This window comes from Ylistrum balloti, unplaced genomic scaffold (assembly GCF_031769215.1).
Source record: "Ylistrum balloti isolate Yb309-2 unplaced genomic scaffold, AGI_CSIRO_Ybal_v1 Utg370236, whole genome shotgun sequence".
NCBI classification, from domain to species: Eukaryota; Metazoa; Mollusca; class Bivalvia; order Pectinida; family Pectinidae; genus Ylistrum; species Ylistrum balloti.
The window spans coordinates 603,758-625,079 of record NW_026782193.1 but is presented as its reverse complement, the minus strand read 5'-3'; the positions used below and the strand labels follow the sequence as shown (position 1 = coordinate 625,079).

The 21,322-nt window shown below is 36.7% G+C and overlaps 1 protein-coding gene and 1 non-coding gene across 4 annotated transcripts in view; one reads left to right on the top strand and one right to left on the bottom strand.

Annotated features, from left to right (window-relative positions):
* The window catches only part of LOC132552086 (chromodomain-helicase-DNA-binding protein 1-like), a 60,364-nt gene extending 46,153 nt beyond the window's left edge, over window positions 1-14,211 (bottom strand). For all 3 annotated transcript variants that reach the window (XM_060216226.1, XM_060216228.1, XM_060216227.1), the window contains exons 1-3: window positions 14,130-14,211; window positions 13,773-13,946; window positions 1,035-1,186 (exon numbers count right to left, since the gene is read on the bottom strand). In XM_060216226.1, coding sequence (XP_060072209.1) covers window positions 1,035-1,186; window positions 13,773-13,781 — 161 coding nt within the window. In that variant the 5' untranslated portion in view covers window positions 13,782-13,946; window positions 14,130-14,211. The remainder of the gene's footprint in view (window positions 1-1,034; window positions 1,187-13,772; window positions 13,947-14,129) is intronic.
* A 256-nt stretch (window positions 14,212-14,467) lies between these two features.
* Trnav-cac (transfer RNA valine (anticodon CAC)) lies at window positions 14,468-14,540 on the top strand. The gene has a single exon. It is a non-coding gene; the product is annotated as a tRNA-Val (tRNA).
* The last annotated feature ends 6,782 nt before the right edge of the window (window positions 14,541-21,322 follow it).

The following is a 21,322-nucleotide window of genomic DNA, read 5'->3' as shown; positions in this document are numbered from 1 at the left end:
CAACCATCTCAAATTTATGACCACCCCTCTTTTGCAGGCACTTTTGTTACAAAATTTTTTCAGCCACTAAACTTGATTAAACTTTATCATGCAATGATGATAACGAGTAAACAAAACCAACTCTCGCTCAAAGTTTCAAAGAACTGACGACAGTCTATGACTATTGCAGGTTGATATATTTCATATTTCAACATGAAATTCCTACTGAACTTCCAATCAATCAAGGTTTACAAATGTTAAATGTACATATATATTACAATATTAACTAACTAAAGAATAAATACATATATATTCTGAAGTCTATTCACCAATTTTCACTTGAATTTCATAAATTAACAAATAAATTAAATACTGTTGAATAATATACATTTTCATTACTTAATGATATATACAGTCATCATTTTGAACAGAGTTACTGTTCTTTGCTGCCAATCTGGTCCATCTCACTTATCAAGACCATCTTACTATTAAGACCGTTTTTTTCCAGTCCCCAAAGTAGTCTTAATAGTAAGGTTTCAATGTAGCCCCTAATTCATCCAAAGCTTCATGGTTCTGTTTTTACAGCAGTGATTGTGAAGATCAATCAGGGTCGATTAAATGCTAGCATGGTTTAGTATTCAAGTATAACTTGTCATTAAATTCAAACACACCAACGATCTTCAACTGATATTAACAAACATGAATGTTCCAAGACACCTAAGACTTAACAAATTGACAGTAGCTGTGCAGTGACAATTTTATACCTGACATAATGAAATTGAGCATACCAGAATTGTTTGAAAATCCTGGTTTTTAACAGTGATTAATTAACTGTCCTTCTCACTTTCTTTTAACATGAGAAACCACAATATCCTATAGCTTATATTCTATTCACACAAAACAAAAAGACAGATTTCTGTTCATTGTTTTCTTGCACATCAATTTTATACTTTGAATTAGAATGGTCTTTCACTATGGTATAACCTGCTGTACTACTTGTAAAATGTTGAAATATCACTGGAAGGAGGTTTTTTTTATTCCTTATAGTATCTGACCTGGAATTAGAACCTGATCCGCTGTCTTCTACATCATATTTCTTTTCATCTGAACCATTTCTGGAATCAAGTGAGGATTTCTTCAACTTCAATTTGTTATTGTCATCATTACATGTTGGACCGAACAGGGGGCTGCTAAAATCCAATCCACCCTGAAATGATAAAAAAGATACATGTATATATATCATAGTAAAGGGATACTTGTGAGTACAAGGTCTCTAATGGGTAAAACTGAAAGGCCAACTTAAGTATCTTAACTTAGATCTCAAAAATTCATTAACTTAAAAACAAGAGGGTCATGGCCCTTAACAGTCATATGACAAACAAAGAATGAATGGACAAACCACAGAATTCACTGTTGGTGGTCTGATACATCTGATGAATTCAAATTTTGAATATTTCCTGTAAGTATCAGAAACTCATAAATGGAAGGCTCTGTGCATGAAAAACAGTTGCACCATCATGTTACAAAATAACTTCTGTGGTTACCATGTTGAAGTTTTGACCAGACTGAATAGTAAATTTAACCCTTTTTTGCCCTACCCCTCATACCCCTGTGGGGTAGGGAATATATAATTCACAATTTTGGTTCATCTAAAGCCAGGAAAGGTTATCTGCAAAAATTTCACTGAAATTGGATCAAGAGCTTTTGAGAAGAAGTCGAAAATGTTGAAATGTTTGTGGACATAGGACGCCGAATGAAGGCGATTGCAATAGGTCACCATGAGACTTGGATAACTTAAAAACTGACTGAAAGTTTAGGGAAATATGCCAAAAGCTGATAAGACAAATATGTACGTTTCAAACAAAATTATACAGAAATTATCTACAGACTCAACTATTCTTAATAACACAATAGTAACATAACAGATATGTTTGTATTTAATTGGAAGGCAAACCTGAACCAAACTTGAAGTCAACATTAACTTGTTACATGTTTTTGTATTTTTTTTCTGTAACACAAATAAAACAATCTCTAAAATTTCAAACTACTATGTATCTTACACTTTGTCTGACAATTAGATAAAAAAAATATTTATTAATGACAATGACAAAGTATGACAACATGGTTAAGGTCACTGTCCTTTTGACCTTCACCTTTCACACTTGCTGTTGATGACCTTGAGATGACTCTGAAAGTTAATGACAATGACAATTGATGACAACACCTGACCCTGACACATACAGCTCCTATACACAGTGATGTGTAGTCCCCACTATATAACACTAGTACAGCCTCCATTTTGTACACCTCACAGTAGACACAAAATGGCTGCCTTTATAGTCAATATAGTGAAGTATACCTCGATAGTCTAGCTTCAAAGTTAAAACACCAAAAAACTTACTGACAAAAGAAAATAGTCAATTTGATACAGTTTTAAGTCAGTCAAACCTGTCACAACCAATGTACAATTCCAAAACATCAAAACAAATCATTCCCTAACTCCTACAGGTACTGTGTAACATGTACAATACTGAAATTAAAAAGATTTAACAAATGCTACATCAATTTTGTAAGATACATATTTATCATGAATGACACTCCATGTGAAAACTCAAAATAAGTCAAATATCTCAAAAGGGTCCCTCTCAAATTCTGGAAAAATCTACATTATCTGAAAGTTAACAATGTGTTTAATATATCACCATAATTACAACATGGTCCACATTCAATTATCATGTTTTCAGTAACTTTGTTCTCTTCAAAAGAGGCACTGTCTAGAATCTGAACCTATGTGAATGTTAAGTAAGATTTAATCATGTTGACTATCAACACAAGCATTACAACCTCCTAACATTCCCAAACAACCAGATTCATACATCAGCAAAACAAATAATGAACAAAAACAGGATAATTATGTACTACTAACATAACTTTGAATTATAATCCAGTCATGTCATATTTTTCAACCAAAAACAGAAGATTTCTCTTAAAGACCAAGTGCAATAAGATCAACAAGATCATGGTTAAGGTCACTGTCCCTTTGACCTTCACCTTTCACATTAGCTGTTGATGACCTTGAGGTGACTCTGAAAGTTAATGACAATGACAATTGATGACCACCCCTGACCCAGACACATACAGCTCCTATACACAGTGATGTGTAGTCCCCTCTATATAACACTAGTACAGCCTCCATTTTGTACACCTCACACCAGACACAAAATGGCTGCCTTTATAATCAATATATAGAAATAACCCTTGATTGTCTGTCTTCAACACTAAAACACAAATACACATATTGACACAAAAAAAAAACAAACATTATGTTTTTACTGATCAAAACCTGTGTACCATTCAAAAATACTAAAAATTATTCTCTACTTACTACAGGTGCTTCATGTGTCACACTGTAAATGAATTTTTCAAAATATTTCACTGTACTTAAATGCTTATATTCACAGAAAAATGAAAATAATTCTGTCTCTCAGTGCAAAAACTCAAAATAAGTCAAATATCTCAAAAGGGTCCCTCTCAAATTCTGGAAAAATCTACATTATCTGAAAGTTAACTATGTGTTTAATATATCACCATAATTACAACATGGTCCACATTCAATTATCATGTTTTCAGTAACTTTGTTCTCTTTAAAAGAGACACTGTCTAGAATCTGTCTATCTGTATGTGAAATAACATTTGATCATGTTGACTACTTACATAAGCATTTCAACCTCCTAACATTCCAAACAACCAGATTCATACATTAGCATAACAAATAATGAACAAAAACAGGATAATTATGTACTACTAACATAACTTTGAATTATAATCCAGTCATGTCATATTTTTCAACCACAAAAAGAAGTTTTCTCTTAAAGACCAAGTGCAATAAGATCAACAAGATCAAGGTTAAGGTCACTGTCCCTTTGACCTTCACCTTTCACACTTGCAGTTGATGACCTTGAGATGACCCTGAAAGTTAATGACAATGACAATTGATGACAACACCTGACCCTGACACATACAGCTCCTATACACAGTTATGTGTAGTCCCCACTATATAACACTAGTACAGCCTCCATTTTGTACACCTCACAGTAGACACAAAATGGCTGCCTTTATAGTCAATATAGTGAAGTATACCTCGATAGTCTAGCTTCAAAGTTAAAACACCAAAAAACTTACTGACAAAAGAAAATAGTCAATTTGATACAGTTTTAAGTCAGTCAAACCTGTCACAACCAATGTACAATTCCAAAACATCAAAACAAATCATTCCCTAACTCCTACAGGTACTGTGTAACATGTACAATACTGAAATTAAAAAGATTTAACAAATGCTACATCAATTTTGTAAGATACATATTTATCATGAATGACACTCCATGTGAAAACTCAAAATAAGTCAAATATCTCAAAAGGGTCCCTCTCAAATTCTGGAAAAATCTACATTATCTGAAAGTTAACTATGTGTTTAATATATCACCATAATTACAACATGGTCCACATTCAATTATCATGTTTTCAGTAACTTTGTTCTCTTCAAAAGAGACACTGTCTAGAATCTGTCTATCTGTATGTGAAATATCATTTGATCATGTTGACTACTTACATAAGCATTTCAACCTCCTAACATTCCAAACAACCAGATTCATACATTAGCATAACAAATAATGAACAAAAACAGGATAATTATGTACTACTAACATAACTTTGAATTATAATCCAGTCATGTCATATTTTTCAACCAAAAACAGAAGATTTCTCTTAAAGACCAAGTGCAATAAGATCAACAAGATCAAGGTTAAGGTCACTGTCCCTTTGACCTTCACCTTTCACAATAGCTGTTGATGACCTTGAGGTGACTCTGAAAGTTAATGACAATGACAATTGATGACAACACCTGACCCAGACACATACAGCTCCTATACACAGTGATGTGTAGACCCCTCTATATAACACTAGTACAGCCTCCATTTTGTACACCTCGCACCAGACACAAAATGGCTGCCTTTATAGTCAATATAGCAAAGTATACCTCGATAGTCTAGCTTCAAAGTTAAAACACAAACAAACTTACTGACAAAAGAAAATAGTCAATTTGATACAGTTTTAAGTTAGTCAAACCTGTCACAACCAATGTACAATTCCAAAACATCAAAACAAATCATTCCCTAACTCCTACAGGTACTGTGTAACATGTACAATACTGAAATTAAAAAGATTTAACAAATGCTACATCAATTTTGTAAGATACATATTTATCATGAATGACACTCCATGTGAAAAATCAAAATAAGTCAAATATCTCAAAAGGGTCCCTCTCAAATTCTGGAAAAATCTACATTATCTGAAAGTTAACTATGTGTTTAATATATCACCATAATTACAACATGGTCCACATTCAATTATCATGTTTTCAGTAACTTTGTTCTCTTCAAAAGAGACACTGTCTAGAATCTGTCTATCTGTATGTGAAATATCATTTGATCATGTTGACTACTTACATAAGCATTTCAACCTCCTAACATTCCAAACAACCAGATTCATACATTAGCATAACAAATAATGAACAAAAACAGGATAATTATGTACTACTGACATAACTTTGAATTATAATCCAGTCATGTCATATTTTTCAACCAAAAACAGAAGATTTCTCTTAAAGACCAAGTGCAATCAGATCAACAAGATCAAGGTTAAGGTCACTGTCCCTTTGACCTTCACCTTTCACATTAGCTGTTGATGACCTTGAGGTGACTCTGAAAGTTAATGACAATGACAATTGATGACAACACCTGACCCAGACACATACAGCTCCTATACACAGTGATGTGTAGTCCCCTCTATATAACACTAGTACAGCCTCCATTTTGTACACCTCACACCAGACACAAAATGGCTGCCTTTATAATCAATATATAGAAATAACCCTTGATTGTCTGTCTTCAACACTAAAACACAAATACACATATTGACACAAAAAAAACCCAAACATTATGTTTTTACTGATCAAAACCTGTGTACCGTTCAAAAATACTAAAAATTATTCTCTACTTACTACAGGTGCTTCATGTGTCACACTGTAAATGAATTTTTCAAAATATTTCACTTTACTTAAATGCTTATATTCACAGAAAAATGAAAATAATTCTGTCTCTCAGTGCAAAAACTCAAAATAAGTCAAATTTCTCAAAAGGGTCCCTCTCAAATTCTGGAAAAATCTACATTATCTGAAAGTTAACTATGTGTTTAATATATCACCATAATTACAACATGGTCCACATTCAATTATCATGTTTTCAGTAACTTTGTTCTCTTCAAAAGAGGCACTGTCTAGAATCTGTCTATCTGTATGTGAAATATCATTTGATCATGTTGACTACTTACATAAGCATTTCAACCTCCTAACATTCCCAAACAACCAGATTCATACATTAGCAAAACAAATAATGAACAAAAACAGGATAATTATGTACTACTAACATAACTTTGAATTAAAATCCAGTCATGTCATATTTTTCAACCATAAAAAGAAGTTTTCTCTTAAAGACCAAGTGCAATAAGATCAACAAGATCAAGGTTAAGGTCACTGTCCTTTTGACCTTCACCTTTCACACTAGCTGCTGATGACCTTGTGGTGACTCTGAAAGTTAATGACAATGACAATTGATGACAACACCTGACCCTGACACATACAGCTCCTATACACAGTGATGTGTAGTCCCCACTATATAACACTAGTACAGCCTCCATTTTGTACACCTCACAGTAGACACAAAATGGCTGCCTTTATAGTCAATACAGCAGAGTATACCTTGATAGTCTAGCTTCAAAGTTAAAACACAAACAAACTTACTGACAAAAGAAAATAGTCAATTTGATACAGTTTTAAGTCAGTCAAACCTGTCACAACCAATGTACAATTCCAAAACATCAAAACAAATCATTCCCTAACTCCTACAGGTACTGTGTAACATGTACAATACTGAAATTAAAAAGATTTAACAAATGCTACATCAATTTTGTAAGATACATATTTATCATGAATGACACTCCATGTGAAAACTCAAAATAAGTCAAATATCTCAAAAGGGTCCCTCTCAAATTCTGGAAAAATCTACATTATCTGAAAGTTAACAATGTGTTTAATATATCACCATAATTACAACATGGTCCACATTCAATTATCATGTTTTCAGTAACTTTGTTCTCTTCAAAAGAGGCACTGTCTAGAATCTGAACCTATGTGAATGTTAAGTAAGATTTAATCATGTTGACTATCAACACAAGCATTACAACCTCCTAACATTCCCAAACAACCAGATTCATACATCAGCAAAACAAATAATGAACAAAAACAGGATAATTATGTACTACTAACATAACTTTGAATTATAATCCAGTCATGTCATATTTTTCAACCAAAAACAGAAGATTTCTCTTAAAGACCAAGTGCAATAAGATCAACAAGATCATGGTTAAGGTCACTGTCCCTTTGACCTTCACCTTTCACATTAGCTGTTGATGACCTTGAGGTGACTCTGAAAGTTAATGACAATGACAATTGATGACCACCCCTGACCCAGACACATACAGCTCCTATACACAGTGATGTGTAGTCCCCTCTATATAACACTAGTACAGCCTCCATTTTGTACACCTCACACCAGACACAAAATGACTGCCTTTATAATCAATATATAGAAAAAGCCCTTGATTGTCTGTCTTCAACACTAAAACACAAATACACATATTGACACAAAAAAACCCAAACATTATGTTTTTACTGATCAAAACCTGTGTACCATTCAAAAATACTAAAAATTATTCTCTACTTACTACAGGTGCTTCATGTGTCACTGTAAATGAATTTTTCAAAATATTTCACTTTACTTAAATGCTTATATTCACAGAAAAATGAAAATAATTCTGTCTCTCAGTGCAAAAACTCAAAATAAGTCAAATATCTCAAAAGGGTCCCTCTCAAATTCTGGAAAAATCTACATTATCTGAAAGTTAACTATGTGTTTAATATATCACCATAATTACAACATGGTCCACATTCAATTATCATGTTTTCAGTAACTTTGTTCTCTTTAAAAGAGACACTGTCTAGAATCTGTCTATCTGTATGTGAAATAACATTTGATCATGTTGACCACTTACATAAGCATTTCAACCTCCTAACATTCCTAACGACCAGATTCATACATTAGCATAACAAATGATAGTGAACAAAAACAGGATAATTATGTACTACTAACATAACTTTGAATTATAATCCAGTCATGTCATATTTTTCAACCAAAAACAGAAGATTTCTCTTAAAGACCAAGTGCAATAAGATCAACAAGATCATGGTTAAGGTCACTGTCCCTTTGACCTTCACCTTTCACAATAGCTGTTGATGACCTTGAGGTGACTCTGAAAGTTAATGACAATGACAATTGATGACAACACCTGACCCAGACACATACAGCTCCTATACACAGTGATGTGTAGTCCCCTCTATATAACACTAGTACAGCCTCCATTTTGTACACCTCACACCAGACACAAAATGGCTGCCTTTATAATCAATATATAGAAATAACCCTTGATTGTCTGTCTTCAACACTAAAACACAAATACACATATTGACACAAAAAAAAACCCAAACATTATGTTTTTACTGATCAAAACCTGTGTACCATTCAAAAATACTAAAAATTATTCTCTACTTACTACAGGTGCTTCATGTGTCACACTGTAAATGAATTTTTCAAAATATTTCACTTTACTTAAATGCTTATATTCACAGAAAAATGAAAATAATTCTGGCTGCCTTTATAGTCAATATAGTGAAGTATACCTCGATAGTCTAGCTTTAAAGTTAAAACACCAAAAAACTTACTGACAAAAGAAAATAGTCAATTTGATTAGTTTTAAGTCAGTCAAACCTGTCACAACCAATGTACAATTCCAAAACATCAAAACAAATCATTCCCTAACTCCTACAGGTACTGTGTAACATGTACAATACTGAAATTAAAAAGATTTAACAAATGCTACATCAATTTTGTATGACGTCTATTTATCATGAATGACACTCCATGTGAAAAATCAAAATAAGTCAAATATCTCAAAAGGGTCCCTCTCAAATTCTGGAAAAATCTACATTATCTGAATGTTAACTATGTGTTTAATATATCACCATAATTACAACATGGTCCACATTCAATTATCATGTTTTCAGTAACTTTGTTCTCTTTAAAAGAGACACTGTCTAGAATCTGTCTATCTGTATGTGAAATAACATCTGATCATGTTGACTACTTACATAAGCATTTCAACCTCCTAACATTCCAAACAACCAGATTCATACATTAGCATAACAAATGATAGTGAAAAAAAACAGGATAATTATGTACTACTAACATAACTTTGAATTATAATCCAGTCATGTCATATTTTTCAACCAAAAAAAAAATTTCTGTTAAAGATCAAGTGCAATAAGATCAACAAGATCAAGGTTAAGGTCACTGTCCTTTTGACCTTCACCTTTCACACTAGCTGTTGATGACCTTGAGATGACTCTGAAAGTTAATGACAATGACAATTGATGACAACCCCGGACCCAGACACAGACAACCCCGGACCCAGACACATACAGCTCCTATACACAGTGATGTGTAGTCCCCACTATATAACACTAGTACAGCCTCCATTTTGTACACCTCACAGCACACAAAATGGCTGCCTTTATAGTCAATTCAGCAGAGTATACCTTGATAGTCTAGCTTCAAAGTTAAAACACAAACAAACTTACTGACAAAAGAAAATAGTCAATTTGATACAGTTTTAAGTCAGTCAAACCTGTCACAACCAATGTACAATTCCAAAACATCAAAACAAATCATTCCCTAACTCCTACAGGTACTGTGTAACATGTACAATACTGAAATTAAAAAGATTTAACAAATGCTACATCATTTTTTTGTGTAACATGTACAATACTGAAATTAAAAAGATTTAACAAATGCTACATCAATTTTGTAAGATACATATTTATCATGAATGACACTCCATGTGAAAACTCAAAATAAGTCAAATATCTCAAAAGGGTCCCTCTCAAATTCTGGAAAAATCTACATTATCTGAAAGTTAACAATGTGTTTAATATATCACCATAATTACAACATGGTCCACATTCTATTATCATATTTCCAGTAACTTTGTTCTCTTTAAAAGAGACACTGTCTAGAATCTGTATCTATGTGAAAGTTAAGTTAGATTTAATCATGTTGACTACTAACATAAGCATTTCAACCTCCTAACATTCCCAAACAACCAGATTCATACATTAGCATAACAAATGACAATTAACAAAAACAGTAAAATGATCTGCTACAATATAACTGAAATATAATCTAGTCATGTCATATTTTTTAACCATAAAAATTGTTTTTCTCTCTAAGTTCAAGTGCATTAAAATCATCAAGATCAAGGTTGAGGTTACAGTCACTTCGACCTTGACCTTCTTTCACACTTCTTGTTGATGACCTTATGGTGACCCTGAAAGTTAATGTCAATGACAATAACAACTCCAGACCCAGACATGTATAGCTAGTATACATAGCACTGTGTAGTACCCACATATAACATTAGTCCAGTCTCAACTTTGTACACCTCACAGCAGACACAAAATGGCTGCCTTTACAATCAATATTGTAAAGTACACCTACCTGACTAGCTTAAATTTAAAAATGAAAACATATCTAATAACAGAAATATTACTACACTTGATCATAATTATGCAATCAGTCTATCTTTCAAAAATTTCACAAATTATCCCACACATCCAAGTGCTACAAACATGGCAATAAACACTGAAGAGCCAAAGACTGAAAATATCTAAGAGTGATTTGTTTGACGTAAGATCATAGCATAATGCATTGTTACACAATAGAATACCATTCCATGTATCAAAGGAAGTAAAATATCTTAAATTACCGAAAGTAATATCCGCCTTAAGTCAACTGCATTCTGAAGATACAATTACTGCATTGTCCACATTCAATTCATCATGTTATTAGTAATGTTTCCCTTCAATCATCTAGATTGTGTGCCAGTACTGTAACTTGGATCATGTTGATTAGTTGCTAACTAACTAGTGCATCTCCTAGTATTCCAAATGAACTCCCATACGCAATAAAGATTTGTGAAATAGAAATGTATTACTACCTACACTAGTACAGTATATGTTATGTAAAAATGAACATGTTCTTTTTCCTTTTTTTTTTAACAATCATCAGGAACACCCATGAATCCTGTACCACAAGAGTCACAGATTTACTTATAATATATACTCTACACCATTTTTGGGTTATTCTATTTGTAATTCACTTCAGTGAAAAGCTTAACATAAAGCAGCAAAATTAGATACAAACTGACATTTGCAGTCATTACAAAGTTTTGAATAAGATAACAGAAAGTAAAGATAGTCCAAGCCGTCTTGTTGCCATAATTCAATAGAACAGCTAATAATAGTGCACAATACATCAAATGAATACAGGAAGACAGGGGAAATAATACAGCTAGTCATTTGAAGCCAGGAAGGAAGGGGAGATAATACAACTCATCCTTTGCAGTCTATGTTGTATTCCATTTGTTTTCAAATCAATGTGCTGATTAAAACTGCATTCTTTGCAGAGAAAGGTAAACATTTGAAGCCTGGCATTCAGCACAACTGTCAAGACATTGTGTCAGGATGGAAATGACAGGTTTTTACAGATCAAGAAAGGATAACTCTATATTCATTATATTGGAATATAATATTAAATATGGACTAAAATGTAGCAACAATTCTTCCAGTATAAGTGAAACAATTCACCTTAATATATGTTACTTTACAAAATTTTGAAACACATCTATTTTATATTGAACCTGATTTCGTTTTTGTCTTTTCTTTAATTTTCAATTAATAAAATCATAAAATGTAGCTCAAGTTTGAAATCATGATTTTATTATATATTTAGCTTCCTCTTGTTAAACTTACATCAGCTATGTTTAATCATACTAGATACACTTGTTTTTTTCAGAAAGAAGTCATATTCAATATTTCACTCATTTTCAAATCAAACAATGATTTTGGAGGTCTGACTGGTAGTCTTCCACACTACCATTTAGCAATCCTTATTTGCAGCATAAGTCCTAGATTTACACAGGAATACTATGTTAAATAAACTTAATACCACTTGAAACTCTTCATATCAATGAAACATTACTTAAAACTGCATGGTCACCCATATATACAAAAAACTAACATTTATTGTATCTCTTACAATTCTCAACATAAATAACAGAAATTCAGCATCTTTGTATCTGCTCAATATGAGATTGAATCAGGTCTGTGTAATACTACATGTAGCTTAGAATACATAGTATTTACTTATGGAGATCAAAATAATGACAAAAAAATGCATGCATATACCTTTCTTTCCATAACAAACTGTGACATTTCATACCAATTTGCACTGCAGTACTCTTAATTAGAACAACCAACTCTTTATGTCTGTCAGTTTGTCCAGCCATGCTTATGGCCTGCAACTCAAAGGTGAATTTAAGCCACAATACATATCCCAGTGCTATTAAATAATATCCTGCTTTAGTAATTCTGAGCAAATGTTATGTAAATGGGTTTCCTTACATTCTGTTAGACATTTTTAGTTTAGTCTTCTCCAACTTGCAACTTCTTGGGTGGAGAGGGGGGGATGATTATAAGCATTATCATTAACTTTTGCTTTATATAGCAAATAACAGCCAATGTTACTATAACCCATACAACAGCATTTAATAGGACTAAATACAAAGCACACATTTTCCACCACCCAAATGGTAACATTTTCATAAAATTCTACTTTATCACAGAGATGAACATCAAGAAACATCTTTTTCCCTATTTCTGAATTACTACTAATACTTAAATCTAACATAATAATATCTAATAGTTGTGAGATGAGTGTAACATTAGGCAATGTTTTGTTGCAATCAGTTAACAAGATAAACATGCAACTTTCAAAACAAAACAAATAAATATGCAACAAAACATTGAAAAATAGCAGAAAAACACATAAAAATCATTACAACCTTACTTAATACTATGCAAACTGTACAAATACATTTCAACAGGAATAAGTGCATAAATAGCCCCAAATTCATTAAAAATAATTCCTGTGATTATACAATCATAATGCGAATGATCAGGAAATATACAGAGTCCAAAAACACATGAAAATTGCAAAAATGGGCCTGTTGATAAATAGAGAAATTTCAAGGTCATATGAAAGGCATGCGTGTGTAGGACATTTTAACACAAAAATAATCATGAAACACATCCAATTATGATATTTTACACTATAATTCTTGCCGCTAGCCTGAATACAAATGTCAGAATCCCGTATACAGGTGAAAGAGGGTACACTAAAACCTTCGCAAAAAATACACATTATGTATCATTGACACGCATAGTAAATGCTTCAAAGTAATAAGCGAAACTTGACGAATATGAATACAAATGAATCAAGCTCAAAATATATGCTATTTGTAACGGTATCAGCGATTAGATCCGAGCCTTGATGCAAAAGTTGAAAAAATCAACATGGCGGCTGTTGATCGGCGGCGAGATTTCATCACAATTTCCCATCGAAAATACAATATTTTACTTAAAAACACTGCTGCAAAACCAAACATTAAGTATAAATAAAACTAATCATGTAACATTGAAATTTATTAAGTACCCAAATAGTACAAACCTTGCTCATCTTGAGTCATGTAGTCTCTTCATCTTCAACTGTCTAGTAGCGGCCCAACAAAGGCGAATCGAACAAAATTCCTTGCTAATCACGTGTCACTGTCGCTCTTGCTCACGTCATAAATTGTGCATAAACAATTTGCAACATAAATAGAACGACGGCATCAATTTTAACCTGCAAATTACAAACAGAACATAAAATTACAGTAATATCTGCCATCAATATGCGATTTCTTACCAAAACATTTATATTTGCAGGTTTTCACGAAAACAAAGTGTTGTCGATGAATATCGAGTAAAATTTCAACATTAAAAGAAAATGCGAAATGAATCTAAGACCGCTCAAACGCATACTTACAGCAGTTTCGCCCCAAAAACATTTCAAAGATACACATAACTAAGATATTTTCCTGCTGTATTCTCCAAGAATAAATAGTCAATATGGCCGCCATTTTCCGTGCAAACTAACAAATTTGCATCATGGGATATCGTGATTTTTTTGCCATGCTGATTTTCAAATTAAGTCACTGTGTGGCTTAATAAATATTTTTCCTGGACTACTTTACAAATTTGGAAAATTTCCATCAAAGTAATTATATAAATAATATTTATGTCACAGATAGCACAAAAAATATTCATTCGCCGCTTGTTTTATTCTTTGAAAATATAAATAATCTTTCACCAATGCGAGCCATAGGTTTCGTAGTGTAGTGGTTATCACGTTCGCCTCACACGCGAAAGGTCCTGGGTTCGACCCCCAGCGAAACCAATTTTTTGTGATGTGTTTTTTTTTCTGTTTTGTAAATATAGTGACGACTAAGCCATAGAAAGAATAAACGTGTCTGCATTAATTAACAATATAGCTTTTCAACAGATAATTGAATTGTTTGGATTCTTTTGAGAGAAGACTGTAGCCTGCTGTCTAATCCTTGATCTAATCTAATTGATTGTTTAAATCAATACAATATTCTGAAATGAAAAAAAGGACCAATGGTTCTGATCCCAATACATGGTGTACAACGTTTATAAAGCATTTCATTTAACAACAAACAATATATGTATATTTGTTGTCTTTATTGTCAATAATTCTGGGTCTGGCACTTTTCTATGGTCGCAAACAGAAGCATGTTGAAGCTAAGGTACTGTATTTGTTGTGAGCTATCAGCTGTGATGTTGATGGATGGTCATAGCCAAACTGCTGTCGCGCAGCAATTTGGCATTGCCATGTGTACAATTAACCATCTCTATACACATTTCCATGCTACTGGGTTAGTTTCCGATTGTCCCAGGAATGGTCGTCTGCATTTGATGACCACATGACAGGGCGATTCGTTTATCGCATTTATACAACAGATTCAAGACTGCTGTAGAGACTGCATTGTATACCTAAGGTACTAATGGCAGACCCACCAGTACTCAAACTGCCAGGAACCACTTGCATGCCAAGAGAGTCATTGCACGCCAACCTTGTGTTGAGCCACCTCTGACACCAAGGATGGGGCAAGTGCATCTTGACTCGATGCGCAGATATCACCTGAATACATTTGTGATATTCACCAACCAGTCTTGATACAGACAGAAGAAAAAGGGTATATTGCAGACCACTGGGACCTTGCTGTAGGGTCAGCTGACTGATACATCACTGGGACCTTTCTGTAGGGTTAGGGTCAGCTGACTGATACATCACTGGGACCTTGCCGTAGGGTGAGGGTCAGCTGGATGATATCTCACTGGGACCTTTCTGTAGGGGGAGGGTCAGCTGACTGATACATCACTGGGACCTTGCTGTAAGGTGAGGGTCAGCTGACTGATACATCACTGGGACCTTGTTGTAGGGTCAGCTGACTGATACCCCACTGGGACCTTGCTGTAGGGTGAGAGTCAGCTGGATGATATCTCACTGGGACCTTGCTGTAAGGTGAGGGTCAGCTGACTGATACATCACTGGGACCTTGTTGTAGGGTCAGCTGACTGATACCCCACTGGGACCTTGCTGTAGGGTGAGAGTCAGCTGGATGATATCTCACTGGGACCTTTCTGTAGGGGGAGGGTCAGCTGACTGATACCTCACTGGGACCTTGCTGTAGGGTGATGGTCAGCTGACTGATACATCACTGGGACCTTGTTGTAGGGTGAGGGTCAGCTGACCGATACATCACTGGGACCTTGTTGTAGGGTGAGGGTCAGCTGAGTGATACATCACTGGGACCTTTCTGTAGGGGGAGGGTCAGCTGACTGATACCTCACTGGGACCTTTATGTAGGGGGAGGGTCAGCTGACTGATACCTCACTGGGACCTTGCTGTAGGGTGAGGGTCAGCTGACTGATACATCACTGGGACCTTTCTGTAGGGGGAGGGTCAGCTGAATGATACATCACTGGGACCTTGCTGTAGGGTGAGGGTCAGCTGACTGATACATCACTGGGACCTTGCTGTAGGGTGATGGTCAGCTGACTGATACATCACTGGGACCTTGTTGTAGGGTGATGGTCAGCTGACTGATACCTCACTGGGACCTTGCTGTAGGGTGATGGTCAGCTGACTGATACATCACTGGGACCTTGTTGTAGGGTCAGCTGACTGATACCCCACTGGGACCTTGCTGTAGGGTGATGGTCAGCTGACTGATACATCACTAGGACCTTGCTGTAGGGTGAGGGTCAGCTGACTGATACATCACTGGGACCTTGCTGTAGGGTGATGGTCAGCTGACTGATACATCACTGGGCTTGCTGTAGGGTGAGGGTCAGCTGACCGATACATCACTGGGACCTTTCTGTAGGGTTAGGGTCAGCTGACTGATACATCACTGGGCTTGCTGTAGGATGAGGGTCAGCTGACCGATACATCACTGGGACCTTTCTGTAGGGTTAGGGTCAGCTGACTGATACATCACTGGGACCTTGCTGTAGGGTGAGGGTCAGCTGGATGATACATCACTGGGACCTTGTTGTAGGGTCAGCTGACTGATACCCCACTGGGACCTTGCTGTAGGGTGATGGTCAGCTGACTGATACATCACTAGGACCTTGCTGTAGGGTGAGGGTCAGCTGACTGATACATCACTGGGACCTTGCTGTAGGGTGATGGTCAGCTGACTGATACATCACTGGGACCTTGCTGTAGGGTGATGGTCAGCTGACCGATACATCACTGGGACCTTTCTGTAGGGTTAGGGTCAGCTGACTGATACATCACTGGGACCTTGCTGTAGGGTGAGGGTCAGCTGGATGATACATCACTGGGACCTTGTTGTAGGGTCAGCTGACTGATACCCCACTGGGACCTTGCTGTAGGGTGATGGTCAGCTGACTGATACATCACTAGGACCTTGCTGTAGGGTGAGGGTCAGCTGACTGATACATCACTGGGACCTTGCTGTAGGGTGATGGTCAGCTGACTGATACATCACTGGGACCTTGCTGTAGGGTGAGGGTCAGCTGACTGATACATCACTGAGACCTTTCTGTAGGGGGAGGGTCAGCTGAATGATACATCACTGGGACCTTGCTGTAGGGTGAGGGTCAGCTGACTGATACATCACTGGGACCTTGCTGTAGGGTGATGGTCAGCTGACTGATACCTCACTGGGACCTTGCTGTAGGGTGATGGTCAGCTGACTGATACATCACTGGGACCTTGTTGTAGGGTCAGCTGACTGATACCCCACTGGGACCTTGCTGTAGGGTGATGGTCAGCTGACCGATACATCACTAGGACCTTGCTGTAGGGTGAGGGTCAGCTGACTGATACATCACTGGGACCTTGCTGTAGGGTGATGGTCAGCTGACTGATACATCACTGGGCTTGCTGTAGGGTGAGGGTCAGCTGACCGATACATCACTGGGACCTTTCTGTAGGGTTAGGGTCAGCTGACTGATACATCACTGGGACCTTGCTGTAGGGTGAGGGTCAGCTGGATGATACATCACTGGGACCTTGTTGTAGGGTCAGCTGACTGATACCCCACTGGGACCTTGCTGTAGGGTGATGGTCAGCTGACTGATACATCACTAGGACCTTGCTGTAGGGTGAGGGTCAGCTGACTGATACATCACTGGGACCTTGCTGTAGGGTCAGCTGACTGATACCCCACTGGGACCTTGCTGTAGGGTGATGGTCAGCTGACTGATACATCAATAGGACCTTGCTGTAGGGTGAGGGTCAGCTGACTGATACATCACTGGGACCTTGCTGTAGGGTGATGGTCAGCTGACTGATACATCACTGGGCTTGCTGTAGGGTGAGGGTCAGCTGACCGATACATCACTGGGACCTTTCTGTAGGGTTAGGGTCAGCTGACTGATACATCACTGGGACCTTGCTGTAGGGTGAGGGTCAGCTGGATGATACATCACTGGGACCTTGTTGTAGGGTCAGCTGACCGATACCCCACTGGGACCTTGCTGTAGGGTGATGGTCAGCTGACTGATACATCACTGGGCTTGCTGTAGGGTGAGGGTCAGCTGACTGATACATCACTGGGACCTTTCTGTAGGGTTAGGGTCAGCTGACTGATACATCACTGGGACCTTTCTGTAGGGTTAGGGTCAGCTGACTGATACATCACTGGGACCTTGCTGTAGGGTGAGGGTCAGCTGGATGATATCTCGCTGGGACCTTTCTGTAGGGGGAGGGTCAGCTGACTGATACATCACTGGGACCTTGTTGTAGGGTGAGGGTCAGCTGAGTGATACATCACTGGGACCTTGCTGTAGGGTGATGGTCAGCTGACTGATACATCACTAGGACCTTGTTGTAGGGTGAGGGTCAGCTGGGTGATACATCATTGGGACCTTGCTGTAGGGTGATGGTGAGCTGGGTGATACATCACTGGGACCTTGCTGTAGAGTGAGGGTCAGCTGGGTGATACATCATTGGGACCTTGCTGTAGGGTGAGGGTCAGCTGACTGATACATCACTAGGACCTTGTTGTAGGGTGAGGGTCAGCTGGGTGATACATCATTGGGACCTTGCAGTAGGGTGATGGTGAGCTGGGTGATACATCATTGGGACCTTGCTGTAGGGTGATGGTGAGCTGGGTGATACATCATTGGGACCTTGCTGTAGGGTGATGGTGAGCTGGGTGATACATCACTGGGACCTTGCTGTAGTTTAAAGTGTAACTTAGTTAAAACAGTGAACCAGAAGCTAGGTTAGTGTAATCAGGGAGTGACTTTCATGAGAATGGTCAGTTACAGAGTGAGGTTAACAGAGTGAGGTTAAATAGTGCTCAGTTACAGAGTGAGGCTAAATAGTGGTCAGTTACAGAGTTAGGTTAAATAGTGGTTATTTACAGAGCGAGGTTAAATAGTGGTCTGTTACAGAGTAAGGTTAAATAGTGGTCAGTTACAGACTGAGTTTAAATAGTGGTCAGTTACAGACTGAGTTTAAATAGTGGTCAGTTACAGAGTGAGGTTAAATAGTGGTCAGTTACAGAGTGAGGTTAAATAGTGGTCAGTTACAGAGTGAGTTTAAATAGTGGTCAGTTAAAGTAAGGTTAAACAGTGGTCAGTTACAGAGTGAGGTTAAATAGTGGTCAGTTACAGACTGAGTTTAAATAGTGGTCAGTTACAGACTGAGTTTAAATAGTGGTCAGTTACAGAGTGAGGTTAAATAGTGGTCAGTTACAGAGTGAGGTTAAATAGTGGTCAGTTACAGACTGAGTTTAAATAGTGGTCAGTTACAGACTGAGTTTAAATAGTGGTCAGTTACAGAGTGAGGTTAAATAGTGGTCAGTTACAGAGTGAGGTTAAATAGTGGTCAGTTACAGAGTGAGTTTAAATAGTGGTCAGTTAAAGTAAGGTTAAACAGTGGTCAGTTACAGAGTGAGGTTAAATAGTGGTCAGTTACAGACTGAGTTTAAATAGTGGTCAGTTACAGACTGAGTTTAAATAGTGGTCAGTTACAGAGTGAGGTTAAATAGTGGTCAGTTACAGAGTGAGGTTAAATAGTGGTCAGTTACAGAGTGAGTTTAAATAGTGGTCAGTTAAAGTAAGGTTAAACAGTGGTCAGTTACAGAGTGAGGTTAAATAGTGGTCAGTTACAGACTGAGTTTAAATAGTGGTCAGTTACAGAGTGAGGTTAAATAGTGGTCAGTTACAGAGTGAGGTTAAATAGTGGTCAGTTACAGAGTTAGGTTAAATAGTGGTTATTTAAAGAGCGAGTTTAAATAGTGGTCTGTTACAGAGTAAGGTTAAACAGTGGTCAGTTACAGAGTGAGGTTAAATAGTGGTCAGTTACAGACTGAGTTTAAATAGTGGTCAGTTACAGAGTGAGGTTAAATAGTGGTCAGTTACAGAGTGAGGTTAAATAGTGGTCAGTTACAGAGTGAGTTTTAATAGTGGTCAGTTAAAGTGAGGTTAAATAATGGTCAGTTTACAGAGTGAGGTTAAATAGTGGTCAGTAACAGAGTGAGGTTAAATAGTGGTCAGTTACAGAGTGAGGTTAAATAGTGGTCACTAAGAGAGTGAGGTTAAATAGTGGTCAGTTAGAGTTAGGTTAAATAGTGGTCAGTTACAGACTGAGGTTAAATAGTGGTCAGTTACAGATTGAGGTTAAATAGTGATCAGTTTCAGAGTGAGGTTAAATAGTGGTCAGTTAGAGTTAGGTTAAATAGTGGTCAGTTACAGAGTGAGGCTAAATATTGGTCAGTTAGAGTTAGGTTAAATAGTGGTCAGTTACAGAGTGAGGCTAAATATTGGTCAGTTACAGACTGAGGTTAAATAGTGGTCAGTTACAGAGTGAGGTTAAATAGTGATCAGTTTCAGAGTGAGGTTAAATAGTGTTCAGTTACAGAGTGAGGTTAAATAGTGGTCAGTTACAGACTGAGGTTAAATAGTGGTCAGTTAGAGTTAGGTTAAATAGTGGTCAGTTACAGACTGAGGTTAAACAGTAGTCAGTTACATAGTGAGGTTAAATAGTGGTCAGATACAGAGTGAGGTTAAACCGTAGTCAGTTACTGAGTGAGGTTAAATATTGGTCAGTAACAAAGTGAGGTTAAATAGTGGTCAGTGGAGCTATCCTGTATTGAAAAGGAAAAGTCTACCACAGTTACTAGGTACCACTACAAAACAAAAGAAGCTCTGAAAAGTTTTTGTTGTCTTTTTACACTGCCAATATTTTGATAAGATTCTGCTTGAAACAATTTTGATTTCATCATTCTTTGAATATAGAATTTTTTTTTTAAATCACCTAAATGCAGTAAAACATGGCATGAAGTTTACTTCAAGCCTCAGAACTAATGTTTATCAGCAACCTGTATAAACTAAGATAACTCTTCACCGATCACCAAAGTGAAAAGTTCACTTTCTATGGCGAGTCTTCTGATCCAATGACTTGTGATCAACTGTCCAATGACAAATTTGTGATTTTTTTTGCATCATGTAATTAGACACATTTTACAAGACAGAGTTGCTAACAGAACAGGTGAAGGTTATTTCAATACTTAATTAGGCATAAAGAAGATCATTGTTTCAGAGTAGAACAACCAAAATTTGCTGTAATTGTCCTTGCAACTAATTCCAACTTAATTTTTTCAATATCAACAT